We start from the raw sequence: 19,649 nt of genomic DNA on the forward strand, positions 1-19,649 counted from the left end.
ATTATATCAATTATTCAGTGCTTTGTCTCGTTTAAATGAGAAGTTTGTGATACCTGCGACATTTCATTTGAATGGGTTTTCAAAGCAATGCTCAGTCATAGCAATACTCCAGCATATAGAGCCATACATTAAAAAGGTTATTTTTGTTCCATTGTCTTGGTAAACACTATAGTCCATCAGCTGCGAGTTCTAATAAAAGGTTATTGCCTCAAATGTGGAAATACAGAAAGGAAATGGCATTTTTCAAGTACAATAGCCATGACTGAAGAGGTGACATTTCTGTGCGTCTTCCTCCTGGAGAAGTTATCTAACACATCTATACATTTCTCTATCTGCTCCATGTCATCTGCTCAGTCCTGCTACAGCACCAGCGGTTCTCCGCTGCCAAAACCCAGGCAAACACATGACTGAAAATCCTCTGAATCTTGCTGATGGCAAACAAACAAACAAAACACCCACAAAGGATCCTTTTGTCAACATTAGAATCCAATTTTAGATTGCAGCTACACCTACTAGAAACCTTCACCTATCAGATTTTTTTTGGTTCATATTTATCTCTAAACGTCACTCAGTTTTCCAGGAGAAAAAAAACACAGATGCCACGTTTCACCCGAGCTAAGGTATTTGATGAATGATGCTGCCACTTTGTACTTAGGAGGAAGCAGCAGGACACAGTGCACCATCACATGCATGTCCAAAAACCTACAGACACACACACACACACACACACACACACACACACACACACACACACACACACACACACACACACACACACACACACATCTATTTTAAGATAATTGACCGGTACACTGGGACTGAATGATAAAGTCATTGATCTGAGCGCTATGGTCAGGAGGAGCAGATGGGGGCAGACAGCACGTTCCAATCCTCAGAGACTCAGACTGCCATTTTACATTACTATTGATCTTTACACCGAGACACACAGCACGGCATTGATCTTCACACCAACAAGAGCAGAAAAACGCCTCTGTAACTGCTTGGGCCCAACACAGCTGCAAAAAGACATGCATGTACCAACAATTTTAAAAAAAAAAGAAAAAGAAAAAGAAGGTACACAGAAATCAGTGGAGTGACTCTTTAAACCACCGGTTTACCTGACTGCCTATCTATCTGTCTTGCTGTCCTTTTATCTGCATATAGATATCCCTCTGTGAGGTGCTCCAGGGTATCACTGTCAGTCCTGCAATGACAGGAGTGGGGAAAAATGGTGCATGAGGCAATTCATATTCAGAAACACTCCACTTTTAGTTCAGAAGTAGAAGGGGCCACTCTTGCAAACAGGAAGGGCAGAGGGGAAGATGACAGAGGAATAGATGAGGGGGCACGAGGAGGGACAAAATCTGCAGGAGAAACAGAGGCGATAAGGAACATACAGGACGTGAGTGAAATACATTAGGGCTCAGTAAACAGCATGGGGCTCTAATCTATATTTCTAGGATATTAACATCTCAATAACAACCCATTAGGCCATACATAAAGTGATTGGAGATAGCCATACGTGCATTTCTGTGAGCTGAACAAATTATTCTGACATGGTTTGGTGTAATCTAAATTGATAAGAATTAATTATGTGGGTGGGTGCAGGGAGAGGCAGCGACTAATGCGACACCTGTGGATCAAGGTGAATAAATGGAGAGCAGGGAGGGATCCTGCTTGTCACACTAGCTGTCTTTATTTTGGATTTGTTAACACAAGAGCTGCACCGCCTCGTCCTGTTCTCTTCCAGGACACAGATGAGAAGGCAGCAGCAGCAGCTGCATCCTCCAGTCAAAGAGCCCTGCATGCGCGACGCATGACTGAAAATCTCATCTACGACCTCATCCGAAACTCACCAAAGTTTGCTGATACTGAAGCGTCCGGTTTTCGGCCTTGTCCTTCACCATTGCCGCAATATCCTCATTAAGACCCCAAATCCGAGACTCTCCGGAGTGCAAATCTTCCGCTAATTAATCTGCGAAGGAGGACTCGGCGCGGCCGCTAGCCATCACACATGTAACAGGTTCCTTATCATAAGCCCTCCTGCATGATGCAAAGCACCGCTGCCACACTGTGTGTGCATGTGCGTGCGTGCGTGTGTGTGTGTGTGTGCCAAATGAGAGTAGCTCCAGTCGGCTGTAGCCTCGCAGCAGCGCTGGTGCGGTTTAACTGCGAAACACCGCCTCCCTCCTCCACTCTCACTCTGCTGCTGTCTCTCTCTGGAGTTCCTGGACTTCACGGCGGGTTGTTCTTTTGTGCGAGGGCGTCTGCAGGTGCACTAAATGAATGTTTGAACAATTTGAGATGTGTGGTGTAAATTTACACGCCTATATTTTTCATGCGTGATATTCTTGAACGACTCAAGTTGTCCTCTGCATGAGTCTTCACTGGATTAATCTGGTTTGACTTCTAGGATTAAATTTATCAATGTCAGAAAGAAATCCTTACAATCTACAAAAAAAAGGCTTCCGAATCCGTTTGTGATTTATAGTTGCTTTCTTCTAATATATAACTGCCATTTATCTTCTCTGTGTTTCATTATTCTTCATTAAATTGAAACAATTTGTGATAATGGCTCGTATTCCTCATCCCCCCCTTCACTGTCATGTAACTGGATACTAAAAGTGGCTCCAGTGTTTTATTCAATCAGTTTATAATTTCTAGATTTCATTTCAAATCGTTCTAAAGCTTTCTACATTATTTAAATTAAAATAATTTAAAGAAAAGCAAGTGTGAGTCGTGCTCCAAAATCTCATCCTGTGAGGGGCCCTCAGAGTCTCGGTTTGTGATGCAGCCGTTCTGTCAAAAATCTGAAGCCCAACATAAGATAACCCTGATGACATCCTCTGAGTTATTTTCTTAAGCTTTAGAAAGCTCCTGTGGGAGTCACACAAAGCATGTAACTGTCTTCAGAGGCTGTGTAGCTCTCTCCATAACAATTAAACTGAACTTGTGAAGTCAGTCAAAAGTCCCTTTAAAATTTTAAAAACTTCCCTGTTGATGCAATCTGAGCAAGAATGACAGTAACTGGCTGACTCTTTGAAGCATGATGGCAATACACACAGCCCAAAGGGGAAAATACAAATGATTATTGAATGATGGATTGTTACAACAATGAAGGAAATGTCAAGGCTGGAAACGTCTCATATTTCACTGTTAACAAATTTCGTTCTCCCTGTTATGATTTTGTTTCATTCTTTTCACAGTGACGACAGCATCAGCATTTCTTCAAAATGTATCCAGAAAATAGAATCCAGTATTGGGGTCCTCTAATGGACTGACGTCAGTCCATTAGAGGACCCCAATACTGTCCTCTAATGGACTGACTGATGTCAGTCCATTAGAGGACAGAGTGTCTTTGTGACACCTGGCTTGAGAAGAAAGACGTTACCTGAGAAAGGTCCTGCAACATAGGTGATTAGATGAAGTACAGGAGGTGAATTCCTTGAGGCTGGAGGGGTGGCAGAGTTCGAGTCAGGGAGAAGGTGATGTGGTTTTCTTTATCGCAAAATAGTTTTGGTGTGTAATCCTAACCATATGTTTTTTTTTCTAACCATAACCACAATGTTTTTCAGGCCTCCAAGAGGCAAACACATGACACTGAAATTCTACCCTCTCGTGGACTGGCAGGTTTATTACACACTTTGCAATGATATTAGGTTGGAAAATAAATTAAATTACAATTACCATCTCGCGGTATATGCCTCCGCCAAGCCCTTGTTTACATATATACCTGTCCAGAGTCATATAATATATGTAATAAAGACTTTGAAGGAATTTTATAAAACGGTATTGAAGGTACTTATAGGGATGTATAAATAAAACAGATTTGACCTTACTTTATTAAGCTTTGTTGTACTTATTAATACGAATGAATACCGGGACAGCGTTCTTCTTCTCCTTATATTGTTTAATGGCAGCTGGTAGACAGCTTTTAGTCACATTACTGCCACCTCCTGGCGGGAGTAATGAATCACAATCAGGCGCAAGAAATTCCTTCCAGGCATTCTTGAGATATCACGCTCACAAGAATGAAACAGACGAACAGACGGATAGACAACCCAAAAACATAATGCCCTTGGCCTCGGCTGTCTGCGCACAGGCATAAAAATTCACAAGCATATGGACGAACAGGTTACAGATTAAAGCAAAAATCCTGAATGGTGTAATTCATTTTAGCAGTGGCACCTTCCAAAGGGCATGTAGGTCACTGAGTTTTGTGTGTATGGGTGTACATGACCATCACAGAATTAGTCTGAATTTAGGCACTGCCTAAAATTAATTTTACAAAAGAGAACCAGTTGTCAACTAGTTGTCGCTAAACCACCCCATTAGGAGCTTTTTGCAGTAGCTTTGCTGTGCTCATGGGCACCACAACAATCCCCCTTTGAGAGTGTGTTACTTCTTCATCGCACTCTCATGCGTCATAAAACTGCTTTGTGTATATATGTGTGTGCACTTGCAGAAGCACTTCTCAGGAGGGCTTGTATCCAACACTAAAAGCTCACGCATGAAGGCTCACTAGGCGCTCAGATCATTTCCTTTTCTCAGATGACACATGTATTATCATACTGTGAGAGCTTATCTCTCTGGACTTTCACTAAAGGCTTTTCAGAGGTGCTATATACTGGCAGTGAAATCTGGTGCACTGAAAGATGGGGTGCCAAGTGGACCTCACACCTGAAAGATAACTACCGTTCCAAGGATTCACTGCTTCTTTGTCAGGAGCCAAAATTCCTCAGTGTTTGCCAATATGCCTTCAGTTTGATGGGAGATTCAGAAAGTTTGAATTTTGAGATGTTAAGAACTTTTTTTAAGCCACATCAAATAGTCTCACCTAACCTATTCCTTGCATTGTTATGAAACCATAGCACCACAACAACACGTCGCAGATGAATTCACACTTTAAAATAATGGCCTCACATTAAACGATCTAACTGGTGCCAGGCCAGCATGTGTTTGAATATCAAACTTTGATCCTTTACAGGTTTAAAGACTTAATTCCTCTGAGGGTCAAGGCCTTTAAACTGGCTGACAGACAAAACAGTCCTGCACAAGGCTGCAGCTGATTGGCTGTTGGCAAGGCAACCAATTCAAAGCGCTGGATCACAGGTACCAGAATGAACCAGGGCCTCAGAGACCACCGAGTGATTTCACCCCAAAACACATTCGCACAAACACGCACTTTCAATCAGAAATCCCATTATTTATGCCCTTCGTATGCACCTTGGTCCAACAACTCGGCCTCACATCATATCCCTCGCTCGCAACCTAGGGTAATGAGAGCCACCGGCTTCATTTTATCAGGCAGCTGGCAGCCACTGACAGTCAGAGGTAAGCTATTGTGGCCCCGACAGCAGAGAAACTGGGTGCTCTGCAGCCCCGAGCACCAGCACACTGACCCACATCTCTCCATCTCCGCAGGATTCTTTAGAAATGTACCACCTGCATGGAGGCCAGTGTGGCACCAGAGGAAAAACAAAATTCAGTAAGACCAGGGTCCCTATATGAAAAACATGAGAAATGGTCACCATTGTATAAAATGGTTTAAAGCGTGATGTGGTTGTGATTACATTTATGTGAAGACTTGGTTTAGTTCAGGGCAAGTCTAAATTTACAGTGTGCCATTGTTGTGAAAGTTGTTTTTTTCTATCTGGACCTGAAATTAACAATAACTGAATCCGACACAGCCTCACATATATTTTACTGACCACTATGAAGACCTTAAGTCAATCATGCACAACACTGAGATGTACAACCACCTGTGCCCCTTTCTTTTTTGTGATGAGAGTCTCAATTGTCTGTCAGTCCTGTTAACTGGCAACAAATACAGAAACTGTAAAGAAAAGAAACACAAAAGGAAACCAGAATACAACCAAATACACCATAACCCACCTAGACCTTCAATTAGCATTTGCCCTTGAGCCAGATATGAACAAAGTTTGGCTGATGAAAGAATAAATTTGACACTTCAGAGAGAAAAGTAGAAAAGAGACAGTGATCCAAAGTGTCAGGATGCAGTGTACTCACGGTTTCCTCTGGGGCTGCTTTCCTCCTCTTTTTTCTTCTCTCCTCCTCGGGCTAAGGATTCAAAACCGTCAGCTGTGTCCTTCCATTGCGCCTTGGCGGAATATTGACAGAAATAAAGGGACGCAAAGCTACAGGTTGCAGCGCTCACTTAATCGATAATGCGATCTGGCAGCAGTTGACTCCAGAGATTCACACTTCACTCCACCGGAGGGAAATCTCAGTAGATCCCAGAGACTGGCCTGTTGCTGATGCGCAATCCACACAGCACCGCGCCAAAGTTGTCAACACGGCGCGTAATTACCGGCTTTGCGCCTCCGGAGCAGCGCACAGTGGAGCAGGCAGCTGTTCGCTGGCTTTGGAGACCATGAGCGACAACAGGCAGCCGTCCGAGAGCGCGTCTGCATGAGCCTGTGAGTCAAAGAAACTCTGTGGTAAGATTCTACAGTCTCCTCATCAGCTCCTGTTGAGGTGGGAGGGAGGCAGCGGGGTACCGGGTGTCGTGTCCGTGATGCAATGCGGGTACCGTCAGTTCTACGGCCCGCAGTTTTCTCATTGTGTACGGAAATCCAGACGCTCCGGTCATTATCCGTACAGCCGCAGCGCACATTCGTCTTAATTAACAGCGGTCTGGATTGTCTGCAGAAATACGAGGATGGTTGGAGGGGAAAAAACCGAACATATGTTGAGTGTTCATGCTCTATCTCCGCATCTCTCCCCCGCTCTCTCTTTGTATGTAACACCACACGCGCGCATAACCACTTTAAGATCTAATATCAGGCGTCATGCGTCTTAATCATGGCACGCAAACAGCATGCGCGCAAAAAGAAAAGGGCAGAGGCTCAATCACTGTCCAGACATAGGTGAAGGTGATGAGCACGTGTGTCTGAAAATGAGGATGGATGGTGCCTTTCTTGTTTTCTCTTACCCGGGTCTTTGACAGCTATTATACCTCTTTAACCCCCCACATGGCAGTTGAATTGAAGAGTCCCGTCTTCCAGCTGCGACCCCCAGGCATTACAAGCCGATGGATGATTGGATGTATCCGGGTTGAAGACTGTTTGTTCTCTTCTCCCTCTGGGTGATGTATGTAAGGCTTGAAACGATCCGGGGATGGGTAATCATGTTGGCAGTGATGTCACCTTGTCCTACCTGTAAAGACCACATGACTGTTAGAATAAAAGCTTTGTGAGGTGCAATTCTTACAACAAAAGTTAAAACTAAAAAACTAAGCTATTTTGGACGATTTCTGTAAGCTTTTAAAAACCTTAATATGAAACAATCCGCCTCTCAAACAGTATAAATCTTTAACTTTGCATTGTAGGTGTTTAAAATTCTATAAACAGTCACATATGTGCATTATGTCAGACAGATAAGTCATCACACACAGGTTACACACCCACAGTGCTTACACACACTCACATGCTGGGCTGCATATCTCCCTCTGACAATTTTGTGATGAACCCAAGCTGCTGCCTCTTTTGGGCAGCGCAAACCATGACAAAAAGTAAATATCCTCTCGCAGAAGTGATTCCAGCTGTGCAAATGGATCCTTTCACAATAATAAATCATTAACCTTTCAGTCAGCAACCATTCTGTTCCCTCCGAAAGCCAACCTGAGCTAATATCAATGAAATGCCATTCTAAGTCCATAACATTTTGTTATGCTGCGCGTTGGAGCGCATCCTGCTCTCCGGCTCGATAACACTCGCACTTCCCACTACTGAATGAGAAGGTGGGAAATCAAGTGGTGAGAAGACAAAAAAGGACACACAGCTCCTTTTGTATGAGACACTACAGTAGACTCAGGGCATTTTCCACCTGGCACATCTCTTAATGGAACAAATGTGGATTCATCAGGAGCAGCCAAGCAGGGCATGGCTTTAAGCAGTGAGTACTCAGTCAAACCTGTTTCACTGATGAGTAATAGACTTTTAATAAACTGGCTCGTGGAGCCTCAGTTTCAAGTGTGTCTTTATGGCTTTGTCCAGGACTCCTGCTTCTCTGTATGGTAGCCTCGGAGGTGTGGGATACTGAGACCAAACCCATAGAGTTTGTGTGTAATAGAGCCGCCAGGAGGGTTTTGAATATTTTCTCGGAGATGGACAGTGCACTGGTGAGCTCTGAGATAAACATTTCTTTGTCACTGAACCTCCTCCTGGGATGCTGTATCTAACCTTCCTTTCTGTCTGCTGTTACCTGTAGTCACTCATCAGTCTGTCTGTTTGTTGTCCACCTCTCTGTCACCTGTCTTTTCCGTGACCTCCCCCTTGCAGAGTCACTGTACAGCCTTGACAACCCTCTCCGCACCGGTCCAGCTACCCTGCACGGAGCTTCACGTTGCATCTTGGGAAAACAAATCAGTATGTTGGCACATGTATGAATCCGTCCTTTACCACAGTGAATTTATTACTTGCATATTTAAATTATTAAAACAGTTTGTCTTGTGTGTAATCTAAAACCTTGCCTTTTTTTCTGTATGTGTGTGTGTGTGGTACTGCAGGACCAGGAGAAGAGAGGAGAGATAGTTGTATCATTGAGGCTTCTTATTGAGGGTGTGAAGGTTGTAAAGGCCCGAGAACAGGCAGAATGTGGAGTGTTGCTGCTGCAGCGACTGGAGAGCAACATCAACAATTACCTGCTTATACTCACACGCCTCCAGCTTAGTGTAAGAACCAGACATAGTGAGAAATTCTGTTCAAGAACGCTCACAAAAACTATCAGCCAACACATTCACAAGTGCAAGATGTCATGGAGTAATAATTTAATAAAATTTGGTGGTATAATTTTTTGATTTCTGCCAGTTTTTATATTTTTGTTAGGTTTTACGTCACCCTCCTTTGTGGTTAAATTTCCAGCTTTGTTTTCTCACTTCATATTCTTAATGTAACATGTGTTCTCTGTTTGGACCAGCAGGGGCCACTGGTGATTCCGTTATTGTCTTGTGTTAGTCACAGCACCCAGAGTCTGAGAACTGTCCTGCAGAGCTACAACCATCTGATCTCAGTCAAACTGGAGCGGTTCATGGTAAACCTGGAAGACAGATGCACTTCCCAGTGACTACAGAACAATTATTCACAAATGGGGGGTTATGGTCATCATTGCTGGAGCCCCAGGTCAATATAAGAAGAAGCCCATCAAAGCAAAACAGCAGGATGGATCTAGATTTCCTTAAAATATTTCCTCAAAATTCTCCTTTGTGGAAAGTCGGCTTTTATACAGTGTGATGTATAGGTTCACACAAAAGCAAAAATACAACTCAACTATAGATAAAGTAGAGGGAAATTAAAGACAGCGATATGTCTGCCACGATGAGCGTCACAGATAAATAAAATATAAGTAAGGCATCTTCTGCATCATTCTAGATGGAAGTGTAGGGTTTTTTTAAATGTCATTGTAGGGCTGTAACACCTACAATCTGTCAAAAGGCATGTAGCTTTTTTTTATGTAGCCTCCAGGCAGCTTCTGGTAATGGTATTGCAAAGTAGTCATTATGTTAAAGACAAAGAATAATGGAGACAATTGCAACATATTGCACTAACTTTCTGGTGTGAATTGTGAGCAGATTTTGTTTATTGTCATTGCGCTTTTAGAAATGATTTCTGTTAAAATTTTTGTTTTAAAAAGTAGGCCTATTAGATGTGTGCATTCTACTATATTAGTTTTTATTTATTTTCTGTATGTAAATGCCCAGATTTGGCATTTAAAAGGATATTTTATGAAACACTACTTTAATTTATAAATCTGTAAAATATAACTTTTTCTTTATGCAATAGCTTCTATGCAATAAACTGCCTGAGTCTTTACCCACATTATTTGATTGCTTGTTTATATAATTGGTTTGCTAGTCACAGCTGGGCAAAGAGTGCCTTTAGTTTGACTAGCAAACTAAGTAAACTACCCAGTGAACTGTACCTGATTGGACAAAACAATTACAGGAAGCAACGTCATTTTTTTCAATTAACAGACTGGTATTACCCATAGACATATTATTATTATTGTTTTTTTGTTTTTTTAAAGGAATCAAAAGTCTAAAGCCTTGTTGGCAGCCTGTAGAGGCTTATTGATGACTGCACAGTGTTAGTGTTGGATATAATCAACTCTAATTAATGGGTTTTCACAGTTATTGTAAAAATAAACACTGAAGGAAAGGTGTGTTTTAAATATATACTGTGGACAGACAGCAGTAGTACTACATTTTACTGGCCTTTCATTACAGGTTGGAGCCCATATCTATGCCAAAGCCGCCTTTATCATCTTCATCATAGTTATGGCAGCCCTGGCTTCAATCTTCATTAGTTTTTTCTTTGTGGGGCCCATTGCTGTGAGTCTGCCAGATCCCTATCTACTGACCAATACCAGCATGCATACTGCCAATTATACTGGATTCTGGCTCCGCACATTGGAAGGCAACCTATTCGGTAAGTGGTGGGCGTGTTGTCAGATGTGATTTGCAAGCATTGCAAAGGCTTTGATAATCTTAAACCTGTATAATTAAAGTGTGACCCATAGGGAAAAAAAAAATCATTGTAGTAACAGATCTGATTTGTTAATTAAGGACTATGATCTGTTTACATAAGAAGTAGACACACAATAGAATTATTAACCTAACATTTCAAACACCCTTGTTGTGATCTTTGACTTGTATAAATGATCAAACCTCCTCTTCCTCCCCCAAGCCAATTACACAGTAGACTACGCTACTGGTTCCATGATGGGTTTTACCAAGGTGTTTGCTGTCATGTTCAACGGCTGCACTGGAATTATGGCCGGCTCCAACATGTCAGGTATAACTTAATTAAATAAATTTGTTAAAGAGCAGAGAGTTGGGCATTTTTCTAACTAGGTGCCACTTCAAGAAACCAATAACTGTTCTAATTCAGGGGCTAAATCTTATAACTTGCTCAAAACATGAAGCTTATGAAAGTGGATCCTTAAAGGCATGTCTAGAAATGTACATTTTTGTTGGATTCAGCCCTTGATTTTAGGACACAGTTTGACAGGACTTCAATAAGATGTCAGTATATTTGATTTTGTTGAAGAGGGAAGTTTTGACTTGTGTTTTCCAGGTGATCTGAAAAACCCCAGTTCTTCCATCCCAAGAGGAACGCTTGGAGCTATTGTTATAACTTTCATCATGTATAATCTGCTCAGCCTGATGGCTGCGTTGTCCTGTGACTGGTTAGAAACGCAACACAAACACACTTAGATATTGACATATTACAAGTAAGCTAAAATGAAAAGAAAAAAAAATCTGTAGGTGCCACAGTTTGATTATGACAGTCACTTGTTTCAAAGTTTAATCTGTAAAAAAACAGGTCACTGTACACTCAACAGTTTGTGCTGAAGTGAAGCAATTACTTTTTTATTTTTGGACTAATTTCATGCATACATTTTCTCAATCACCTCTAGTTACCTTCTCCAAAGAGACTACAATTTCCTGGGAGACATCAACATATGCCCTCCCCCCCTCCCCCCTAGTGACACTTGGTATCTACTCTTCTGCCATGTCTGCTGCAATGAGTAACCTTATCAGAGCCTCCAGGATCTTGTATGCCCTGTCCAAAGACAACCCATTTGGTAAGATTCGTCAGCGTTTGTCCTGCTGTCAACTGCTTGTAATTTGTATTAGTATTTGTAGTCCCAAACATTAAGAATTGCATACCAACGAGCAGCAGTTTGTTTACTGCCAGAGTGGGATTTTAATTGATGTGAGTTTGAAGCATTCCTGGAGGCAAAAGGATTTTATTACCAATCTTGATTGTTTAGGTTATGATCAGGGCTAAATAGTCGATCCAGAGTATAAGATAGCATATCCAACACAGCTGGTCCTCTAAAGTTGAGTCAACAGTTTAATAATCAGCCATCTGTTGAAATGGGCCTTCATCTCAAATGTGAGAAAATGGACTCGTTATTAATTTCATCATGTCTCATTTTCCTAGTGGAGACATGTTAATCTGGAAAGGATCTTTTGACAACAGATGGCTTGCAGTGTTGACTTTCTCTGAAGAAAAAGATCCTCTCATTGTGGTTTTGGCTTAACGAGTGCAGGGTGACTCAGTTGTTTATCTAATATGGGATGATGAGCAATAACAGACAGAGAGACTATGTTTTGTTAATGTCATGAATCTCTACAGGTGGTGTCCTGGCTGTGGTGAGGAAAACATCTCGGAGTGGGAACCCCTGGGTCTCAGTGTTGGTCTCTTGGTTGCTTGTACAGGTAGGATATTTTAATATTTACAAAGAGTGTTTGTGAGTGTCTGTGTGTAAAGTTTAAGCTTTAGTTTAGGTTTCTGCTTGATCTTTTCTCAAAAACAAAGTAACTCCTCTTGCTCTTGCTGTCAGCCCTTTCCTGTTGGCATTGTACTTTCACACGTAAAATTAGTGACCCAGTTCTAAAACAACTGTTTAGCCACCCGTCAAACAGATATTTGTCATTATTGCACCTTGACAGTTAATCGTAACCACTTTTGAGAATAAGAAAATGTAACCGTAAAGGGCAGTAATACAACATCAAACTAATTTTAAACGACAAAACTGAAGAACTCTAGCCTTGCATACCCAAATAGTTTATCTTTACATTTCCCTTTGGCAATTTGTCTCTAATGTGTGAAGGTAACAGTTGTCCAGTTGGTAATGAGAAAGATGAAGTGGACAAAAGTGCTGAAGTCACCAATTCACCAATGGCGTTGCGCTGTATATTGCCACTGTTTATTTGTTTTTGTTTTTTTGGTGGGAAAGAATGCAGTTGTGTCTTGAAGTAAAGAAAAACAAAACCTCCCGGATCAATAAATTAGCTGCAGGCCTTGTAAATATATTAGATCGACTCCTCCTTCACCCACCACCCGGCAATGCAAAGTATTTAGTGCATCATTTTGCTCAGCTTCAGATTGTCTGAGAATCTGTCAGATGAAGAGGACTAAAAGCTTTAAAGGTTTTTCCAGGGAGAGCAGAATATTGTCCTGTTACTTACCATCTGCATATTAGCTAGATAACAATGTTTATTACATTTAACATTTCTTCAAATGTGAAAGTCGTGGGCACATTCTTTATTGTGTAGCTGTAATTTAAACCTGATGAGGTGTTCATCCTTGTGGTTTGTGTTGAAGGTCAGTCAGGGTCCAGAGCTACTCATGTAGTCTGGTTAGAGAGAGCTCTGTTTTTTTAAATTCATTGTTCTCAGTTACAGTAAAGTGTTTATATATTTGTAATTCTTCTGTATTCCTAAGTTTTATTTGGCATATCACAGTTTGAGAATTTCTAGTTTATTATTCTGCTACTCTTACATTTTATTTTGTATTTCTTCCACTGGGTGATGCTGTTTGCTGGTAAATTGAACACCATTGCTGGTATTGTAACTATCTTCTTCTTGTTGGTCTATACTGCCATGAACTTGGCCTGCTTGGCTCTTGAATGGGCTTCTGCACCAAATTTCAGATATAGTGCAGGCCATGGCAGTGAGTTAAGCTTTCTTGTTTTGATTTTATCCAAACAATCATTATTGAAAAGGTCATTTTCCTTCGATATTCCGTCATTATATTCTCTTTTTTATTCTTTTAAAAAATTTTTTTATTTAGACCCTCATTCTGTTATTTTACATGGCACACTTGCACTCTAGGCATCCTTGGTTGCCTGGTCATGATGTTCTTGATCAGTGCCATTCATGTCTTTGCCAGCATTGCCTGTATGCTTCTCCTTCTGATGCTTATCCACTACCTGGGCCCCATCAGCAACTGGGGCTACATCAGCCAGGCTCTCATCTTCCACCAGGTCCACACACACACACACACACACACACACACACACACACACACACACACACACACACACACACACACACACACACACACACACACACACACACACACACACACACACACACACACACACACACACACACATCACCAATGTGGCATAACTGTGCATGAATTATATTTAGTACTTTTATCTCATTCACCTCATCTTTCATTCACTCAGGTGCGCAAGTACTTGTTGATGTTGGATGGGCGTAAGGACCATGTGAAGTTCTGGAGGCCCCAGGTGCTATTGATGGTTACAAACCCTCGCAGCTGTACAGGTCTCCTGACTTTCATTAATGATCTGAAGAAGAGTGGCCTCTATGTGCTGGGACATGTAAAGCTGGGTTTGCTGGGTAAGATAAGTCCATGCAGGACACAGATTTTGTTTTAGTTTGATATCAAATACTCAGCCATTAAGGGATTAAGAGTTGGATGTTTAAAATTTGGTAGTTATAGCTGTTGACAAGAACTGCAGCTATTGTATGTTTGAGTTCAAATATATATACTTTTTTCAAGGCCTAAAATATGCATGGTGTGTGCAGGGCTGCTAAGGCATATTTACAAGGCTGTTTCTTTCATGCCTAGTTGGGTGTGTGAATGTACCAAAATACACCCAGTAACACTGCACCCTGCTAATTACATTTGTTACTGGAAACAAACACATGCGGTCCCTGAAGGAAGGAGATGGTTCTCATTTCCAAATGGAGGTCTAATGTCCCTTATTACGCACATAACTTTCTGTGTCTGTGTGTTATTCTGCAGATGAGTTGCCCTTTGATCCTTTGCAGAGCTGTTATGACTCCTGGCTATCTTTAGTGGATCATCTAAAAATTAAAGCATTCGTCAACCTTACCCTGGCTGACTCTGTCAGGCACGGAGTTCAAAGTCTGCTTTTCATCTCAGGTTTTGGGAGGCAAGATTACCTTATTGCTGCACGATTACATCAGTTTTCTATCTTTGAACAAATCCCAGTTACAGATCTTACAATTCTTATTGCTGTTCTTATCCAAATCTGACGCATCATGCATCCGTTTGCATCTAGGTGGAATGAGGCCAAACACAGTTGTCTTGGATTTCTATGATGACTGCACCCCTCAAGACCACCTCCAAGGTCAAATTCTCCTGTCTAGGAGCCATGGCTTGGATGCATTCGGGACAACCAAAGACCTGAGGGAGGAAATTCCCCCCCTTCTTTCCCAGTGTGCGGGGTGCTGAAGAACCAAAAGACCTTCAAGAGGAGGAATATGTGTCCGTTATAACTGATGCTGTGAAAATGGGAAAGAATGTGACACTGGCTCGTTACTTCAACCAGTTTAACCGGGAGGAAGTCTTGGGGTTAGGAAGAAAAATTGGTTGCAAGGGTAGTGGGACGGGGCCGTTTGTGGAGGTGTGGCCCCTGAATCTACTTCAACCAGACAGCAGCGGTTATGTCGACATCTGCTCTTTGTTCCTGCTGCAGCTGGCCTGCGTGCTTCAAGAGACCTGGGCCTGGAACCAGACAAGACTCCGCCTCTTTCTGTGTGTGGAGGCTGATTGCAGTCTGCAGGAAGAGGAGGAGGAGGAGGAGAAGAAGCAGCTCCAGTTGATGCTGAAGAAACTGAGGATCTCAGCTCAGGTGCGGACGGTGACATGGGACCAGGTGGTGACGCTGCACTTGCAGAGACAAGGAGGCCGGGGGAGAGGAAATCTGGTGGAGTCTGTAGAGAATGAGGAGAAGAGGACACGAGAAGACGAGAAGGAAGATGGCATCCAAACATTCCCCAATAATGCTTCTAAACTGATCGATGAATATATTTGTGCTGTCAACAAGCTGATTTGCCGACATGGTGCCCCTCAGCCAGCTGTGCGTTTCCTGTATTTGCCGCACCCTCCAGCAGACGCGAGCTGTTACCGTGCCTACCTGCATCAGGTGGAACTGTTGAGTCGAGACCTTGGACCGACATTGCTCGTTCATGGCGTCACTCCTGTGGTCACTACAGACCTCTAAAATATTACTCCTACCTCCAGTCCATCAACAACCATAATCTATTATTGCTGATCAATGCAACTGTGCCCGTTGCCACCCATTTATTCACCGAACCTTTCAACTGTCAATCACAGTATAACACTGATACTGCAAAACCCCAGATTTATACTTGAATTAAACCCAAACTTTGCGTTTACACAGTTCATGTTTTTCTTATTAAGACTTTTGGGAAAGTGAGTGTTTTTAAGGTGTTGAGTCATCACGTGGAGATCGGGCTATCATGACATGCAATGTTTCATTTGCACATTTAGTGGAGTGAAAGGAAAAAAGTTCCTCGGTTTCCTCTTCATGAGTATCTGGCCTGTGCTCTTGCTTAACTTGTCATGTATTTGTAAAAGTGCTGTGATCACAGTTGTCCTCTTGAATATTCTGCACTTTGTTCTTTTTTTTTTTTAACTTGTTCATCAAAAACTGTATTAATTGTTGTACTACCTCAAAGGCCTATTGCTGATAACTAACTAATCATCTTGTAATTTATAAAGTAATTCTTGTATCCATCTATCCAGTTTGGTATATCTATAGCAAGGCTTAAGTAAACTTTAATGTTGCTTGTTAAACCTGCAGAGGGCGCTATATCCCCGATATCATGGTTATGGTGGTAGTGGCTGTACAAAGTTTGCCTCGACAGGGCTCATGGTGTATTGTCTGCATTAATAACTGCATTGGATTTAAATCTGTACTTTGGGCACAAGTAGGATAGCGCAGACTTATCTGCTTACTTGTACTCAGAGCTGTCCACTTGAGAACGGATCACCAGGGACACCTGAACAAGCTCATTGTTTCACAAGTGTTTGTGAGCTGCGAATGCCACAAATTGTTTTAAAAGAACAATAGAACGTGGTTTTCCATTTGATAAATCTCTGACCTGTTGCATCATTGCAACTTATTAGTAATAATGCAGTGAAAAGTATCCGAATGATGCAAAAATATCTTCTGGCACAGGAAAGGTGGTAACTGTGAGACTATACCTGTTGATGAGGAGTTGGCACCATTCGGGGCATATGTTATGTTTGGTCAGAGAAAATTCCGTGAGTTTGTACAGAGGAGTGCCGACACCTGCCATGTGGGAGGGAAATACAGATGCGGGCAGATTTGGCTCCATCCAAGAAACATGGGCCTCTAGGATTTAAGGGACTGCGTCTGTTTTTTTGTTTTTTTGTTCTACACATTTCTACAGATTATATCTAAAAATCACAAAGAAGCAATAGTAACTGTTCTGATAGTTTGGGTGCGTGTTGAGTGTTATCCATCTCTTATGTGCAAGCCCACGAGTGGAAAGATAGAAGGACTGGTTGGTTTGTGATTGATGGGCGAGAACAGGAATTGCTGCAGGCAAAACATAACTGTGAATAATAAAAACACTTTGGCCCTTTGCGTTGGTACTTGTGTTAGTTACTTTCTAAATACAGGTTGCATTTGTCCATTTTCAAAAAAAGCAAGCTAATAACATGTGAATATAATTTAGCTCTCTATGTAGCTGACTAAAAAGTGTTTTCCATGTGCCAAAGAAAACAATTTCCTCCTCTATCAATTTAGATGTGGTGGAAACTGTTGGCCGTATCTAATATATTCAAACTGTGTTAGTTTATCATTAATCATTCAACAGCTGTTAAGACCTAATAAAAAATTTAAAAAAACTCAATTTAACATTTGATGACATTAATTCACCATACTACTTCATTTAGAAGTACATAGAAATGGTGCGCATGCATTCTTTTTTGTAACAGAAGAGGGGCTGAATAGTTCAAGGTGTGAAGTGGTGATTGTAGCCGGCTGACTGATATCTTAAATTTCCACCATATTTTGAGTAGAATCCCTGACAGGATGTAGATATGGAAATATTTTTACTTGGCCTGAAGTGATCAAAGAGAGGAACTGAGCCAGAAAGGAGGCATCCTGTCATTTATCTTGCCACCATATGTGAATGAGTCTCATGCAGGAAATGTGACCTTTTGAGAAGCCAGGCTCTGAGCAGGATCCTGTAAGAAGCACAGAGGGGAATTTTTTTTTGGACTAAAAAAGCATAACAAAAAATGATAACTCATCACTGGTTTAGAAAATGAATGTGAACAGTGGAAATGTTCCTGCTTGGTCTCATAACATCACTCGGATTAAGAATATATTAAAATACTGTTCTGAACTGGTGAACTTTTCTAAGGTATAAATTGTTTTGGAAATCAGACTATTTATATTTAACTTAGCCAACCAGCAACCACCAGAGCTGCCTCTTGAAACCAATGTGTAAATGTCTTAAAATACAGCTTTAGGTTTTAGTCATAATTAACTGAAAATCCCCAGATTCTCTCCTGAATGTCTTTTACACTTTACATTTCCCAATAAACGATCAAGGTATCAGCTACTAATTTACCGACTCCTAATTTTTGGCATAGTGTTGATACTGACTCTTTCAGTTGTAGTTTTTCATTTGCCTTCCAACCATGTGACCACCACCCAGAACCACCACCTTTGCCCAGATTTGGATTTTCTTGCTCTCCGTCACTGACAAAATGATGGCGAGTTGTACTCCTCGTACCAGCTCTTATACTTCCACAGTCCATTTTTACAGTCTGATGTATCAGCTGTCACCTGGTTTAGTTTGGCTGATGCTTCTCATTGGTAGGCAAATTTAGTTGCGCTGGGAAACAGTTAGAATGCATCTTGTGACGGAGAGACGGTGCCATCTGTGAGAAACGTCACACTTGCGATAGAATTCCATATTTTCTATATAAATGTATCGACACCCGCCTACACAGTGACAAGCTGCATGTGGGAGGGAGTGTGTTCACAGACGGAGGCAGCCTGGGATCCAAGCTCTATAAGGGGCTAGCTACCATGTTCACTGTCCAAAAAGTAACTCTTACTCTTGTTTAACTGTATTGGACTGAATGCGACATACAGTCCCAAATACTTCCGACGAAGCAAATTTGTTTTGTAATCACAAAACAAATCTGCTCGTGTTTTCTCTGCAGAAATAGGAGTCGGGTTTAAGGGAGATTCCTCCATGGACACAGGATGAAGGAACTGAATCACTTCCGATTGGATTGGGTTGCTTATATTTAAAAAGTGTAAAGAAAAAACATAAAAAGAAAAAGAAACTGTCCGTGTGTTTTACAAAACAGTGTCGACAGTTAGTTTGTGGAGGGATGCATTAGTGTCCACTTGATGTTCTTTTATCCTCAATGAAATGGACAGTTCTCATTCAGAGACAGCTGCGGTGCCATGTATCCTACAGGCTTCAGCTGCTCTGATGGATTTAAAATGTCAGAAATATTGTGTTGCACACATTGTAGCTCTTTCGCATCTGTTTGGTCACATTTGTTTAAAGAGACGTCGGAAGCAAAACGGACACCTGAAACATGAGGACACATTTTCAGGTTGTCACAAACCTGAGACTTTATTTTGAAATGCAAGATACATTTTTGTCTTTCCAGGCCTCTAATTCACAGCATCTACACTAAAAAATATATTTCAAATAAATTTAGACAAACTAAGCATATTATGATCACTTGGACGTGGTCTTCAGAGAAATTCAATTTAAATTAAATGAAATTACAAAAACAAACTTAACTAAATCAAAATTACAGAAACGCTAACAAGATCGTAGAAAGTAACATTCGTGTTGGAAAACGTACTCAAAGCTGCTCATATGTTTTTGCTGGGATGATGAGATCTTTTGACATTTTCTCATCTGAAGTCTGTTGTTTTGGATTTGAGATAGTCAGTCTCCCTGTTGGCTCAATTTCCTGAGTTTTTAACATTCAAAAGTTTTCTGTTCTGCCTTTACTGTTTTAATCATG

General features: G+C 41.4%; 2 protein-coding genes across 2 annotated transcripts in view; one reads left to right on the plus strand and one right to left on the minus strand.

The window, feature by feature from the left end:
- Positions 1 to 2,171, minus strand: part of LOC138617215 (chloride channel protein 2-like) — a 41,499-nt gene extending 39,328 nt beyond the window's left edge. The window contains 1 exon segment of the mRNA XM_069691984.1: positions 1,857 to 2,171. Coding sequence (XP_069548085.1) covers positions 1,857 to 1,907 — 51 coding nt within the window. The 5' untranslated portion in view covers positions 1,908 to 2,171.
- A 3,878-nt stretch (positions 2,172 to 6,049) lies between these two features.
- On the plus strand, positions 6,050 to 16,907 carry LOC138617224 (solute carrier family 12 member 9-like). Its single transcript, XM_069692001.1, is given in 17 exon segments — positions 6,050 to 7,917; positions 8,019 to 8,143; positions 8,304 to 8,390; positions 8,531 to 8,695; positions 8,941 to 9,054; positions 10,247 to 10,448; positions 10,707 to 10,814; positions 11,097 to 11,208; positions 11,440 to 11,488; positions 11,490 to 11,607; positions 12,165 to 12,251; positions 13,344 to 13,488; positions 13,605 to 13,797; positions 14,005 to 14,179; positions 14,589 to 14,730; positions 14,864 to 15,016; positions 15,018 to 16,907. Coding segments are annotated over 17 exon segments (2,784 nt in total). The 5' UTR covers positions 6,050 to 7,904; the 3' UTR covers positions 15,814 to 16,907.
- The last annotated feature ends 2,742 nt before the right edge of the window (positions 16,908 to 19,649 follow it).

Source organism: Brachyistius frenatus, unplaced genomic scaffold (assembly GCF_029030835.1).
Source record: "Brachyistius frenatus isolate BFR_SWC_R1_liver_20210118 unplaced genomic scaffold, ASM2903083v1 Contig_12, whole genome shotgun sequence".
NCBI lineage: Eukaryota > Metazoa > Chordata > Actinopteri > Embiotocidae > Brachyistius > Brachyistius frenatus.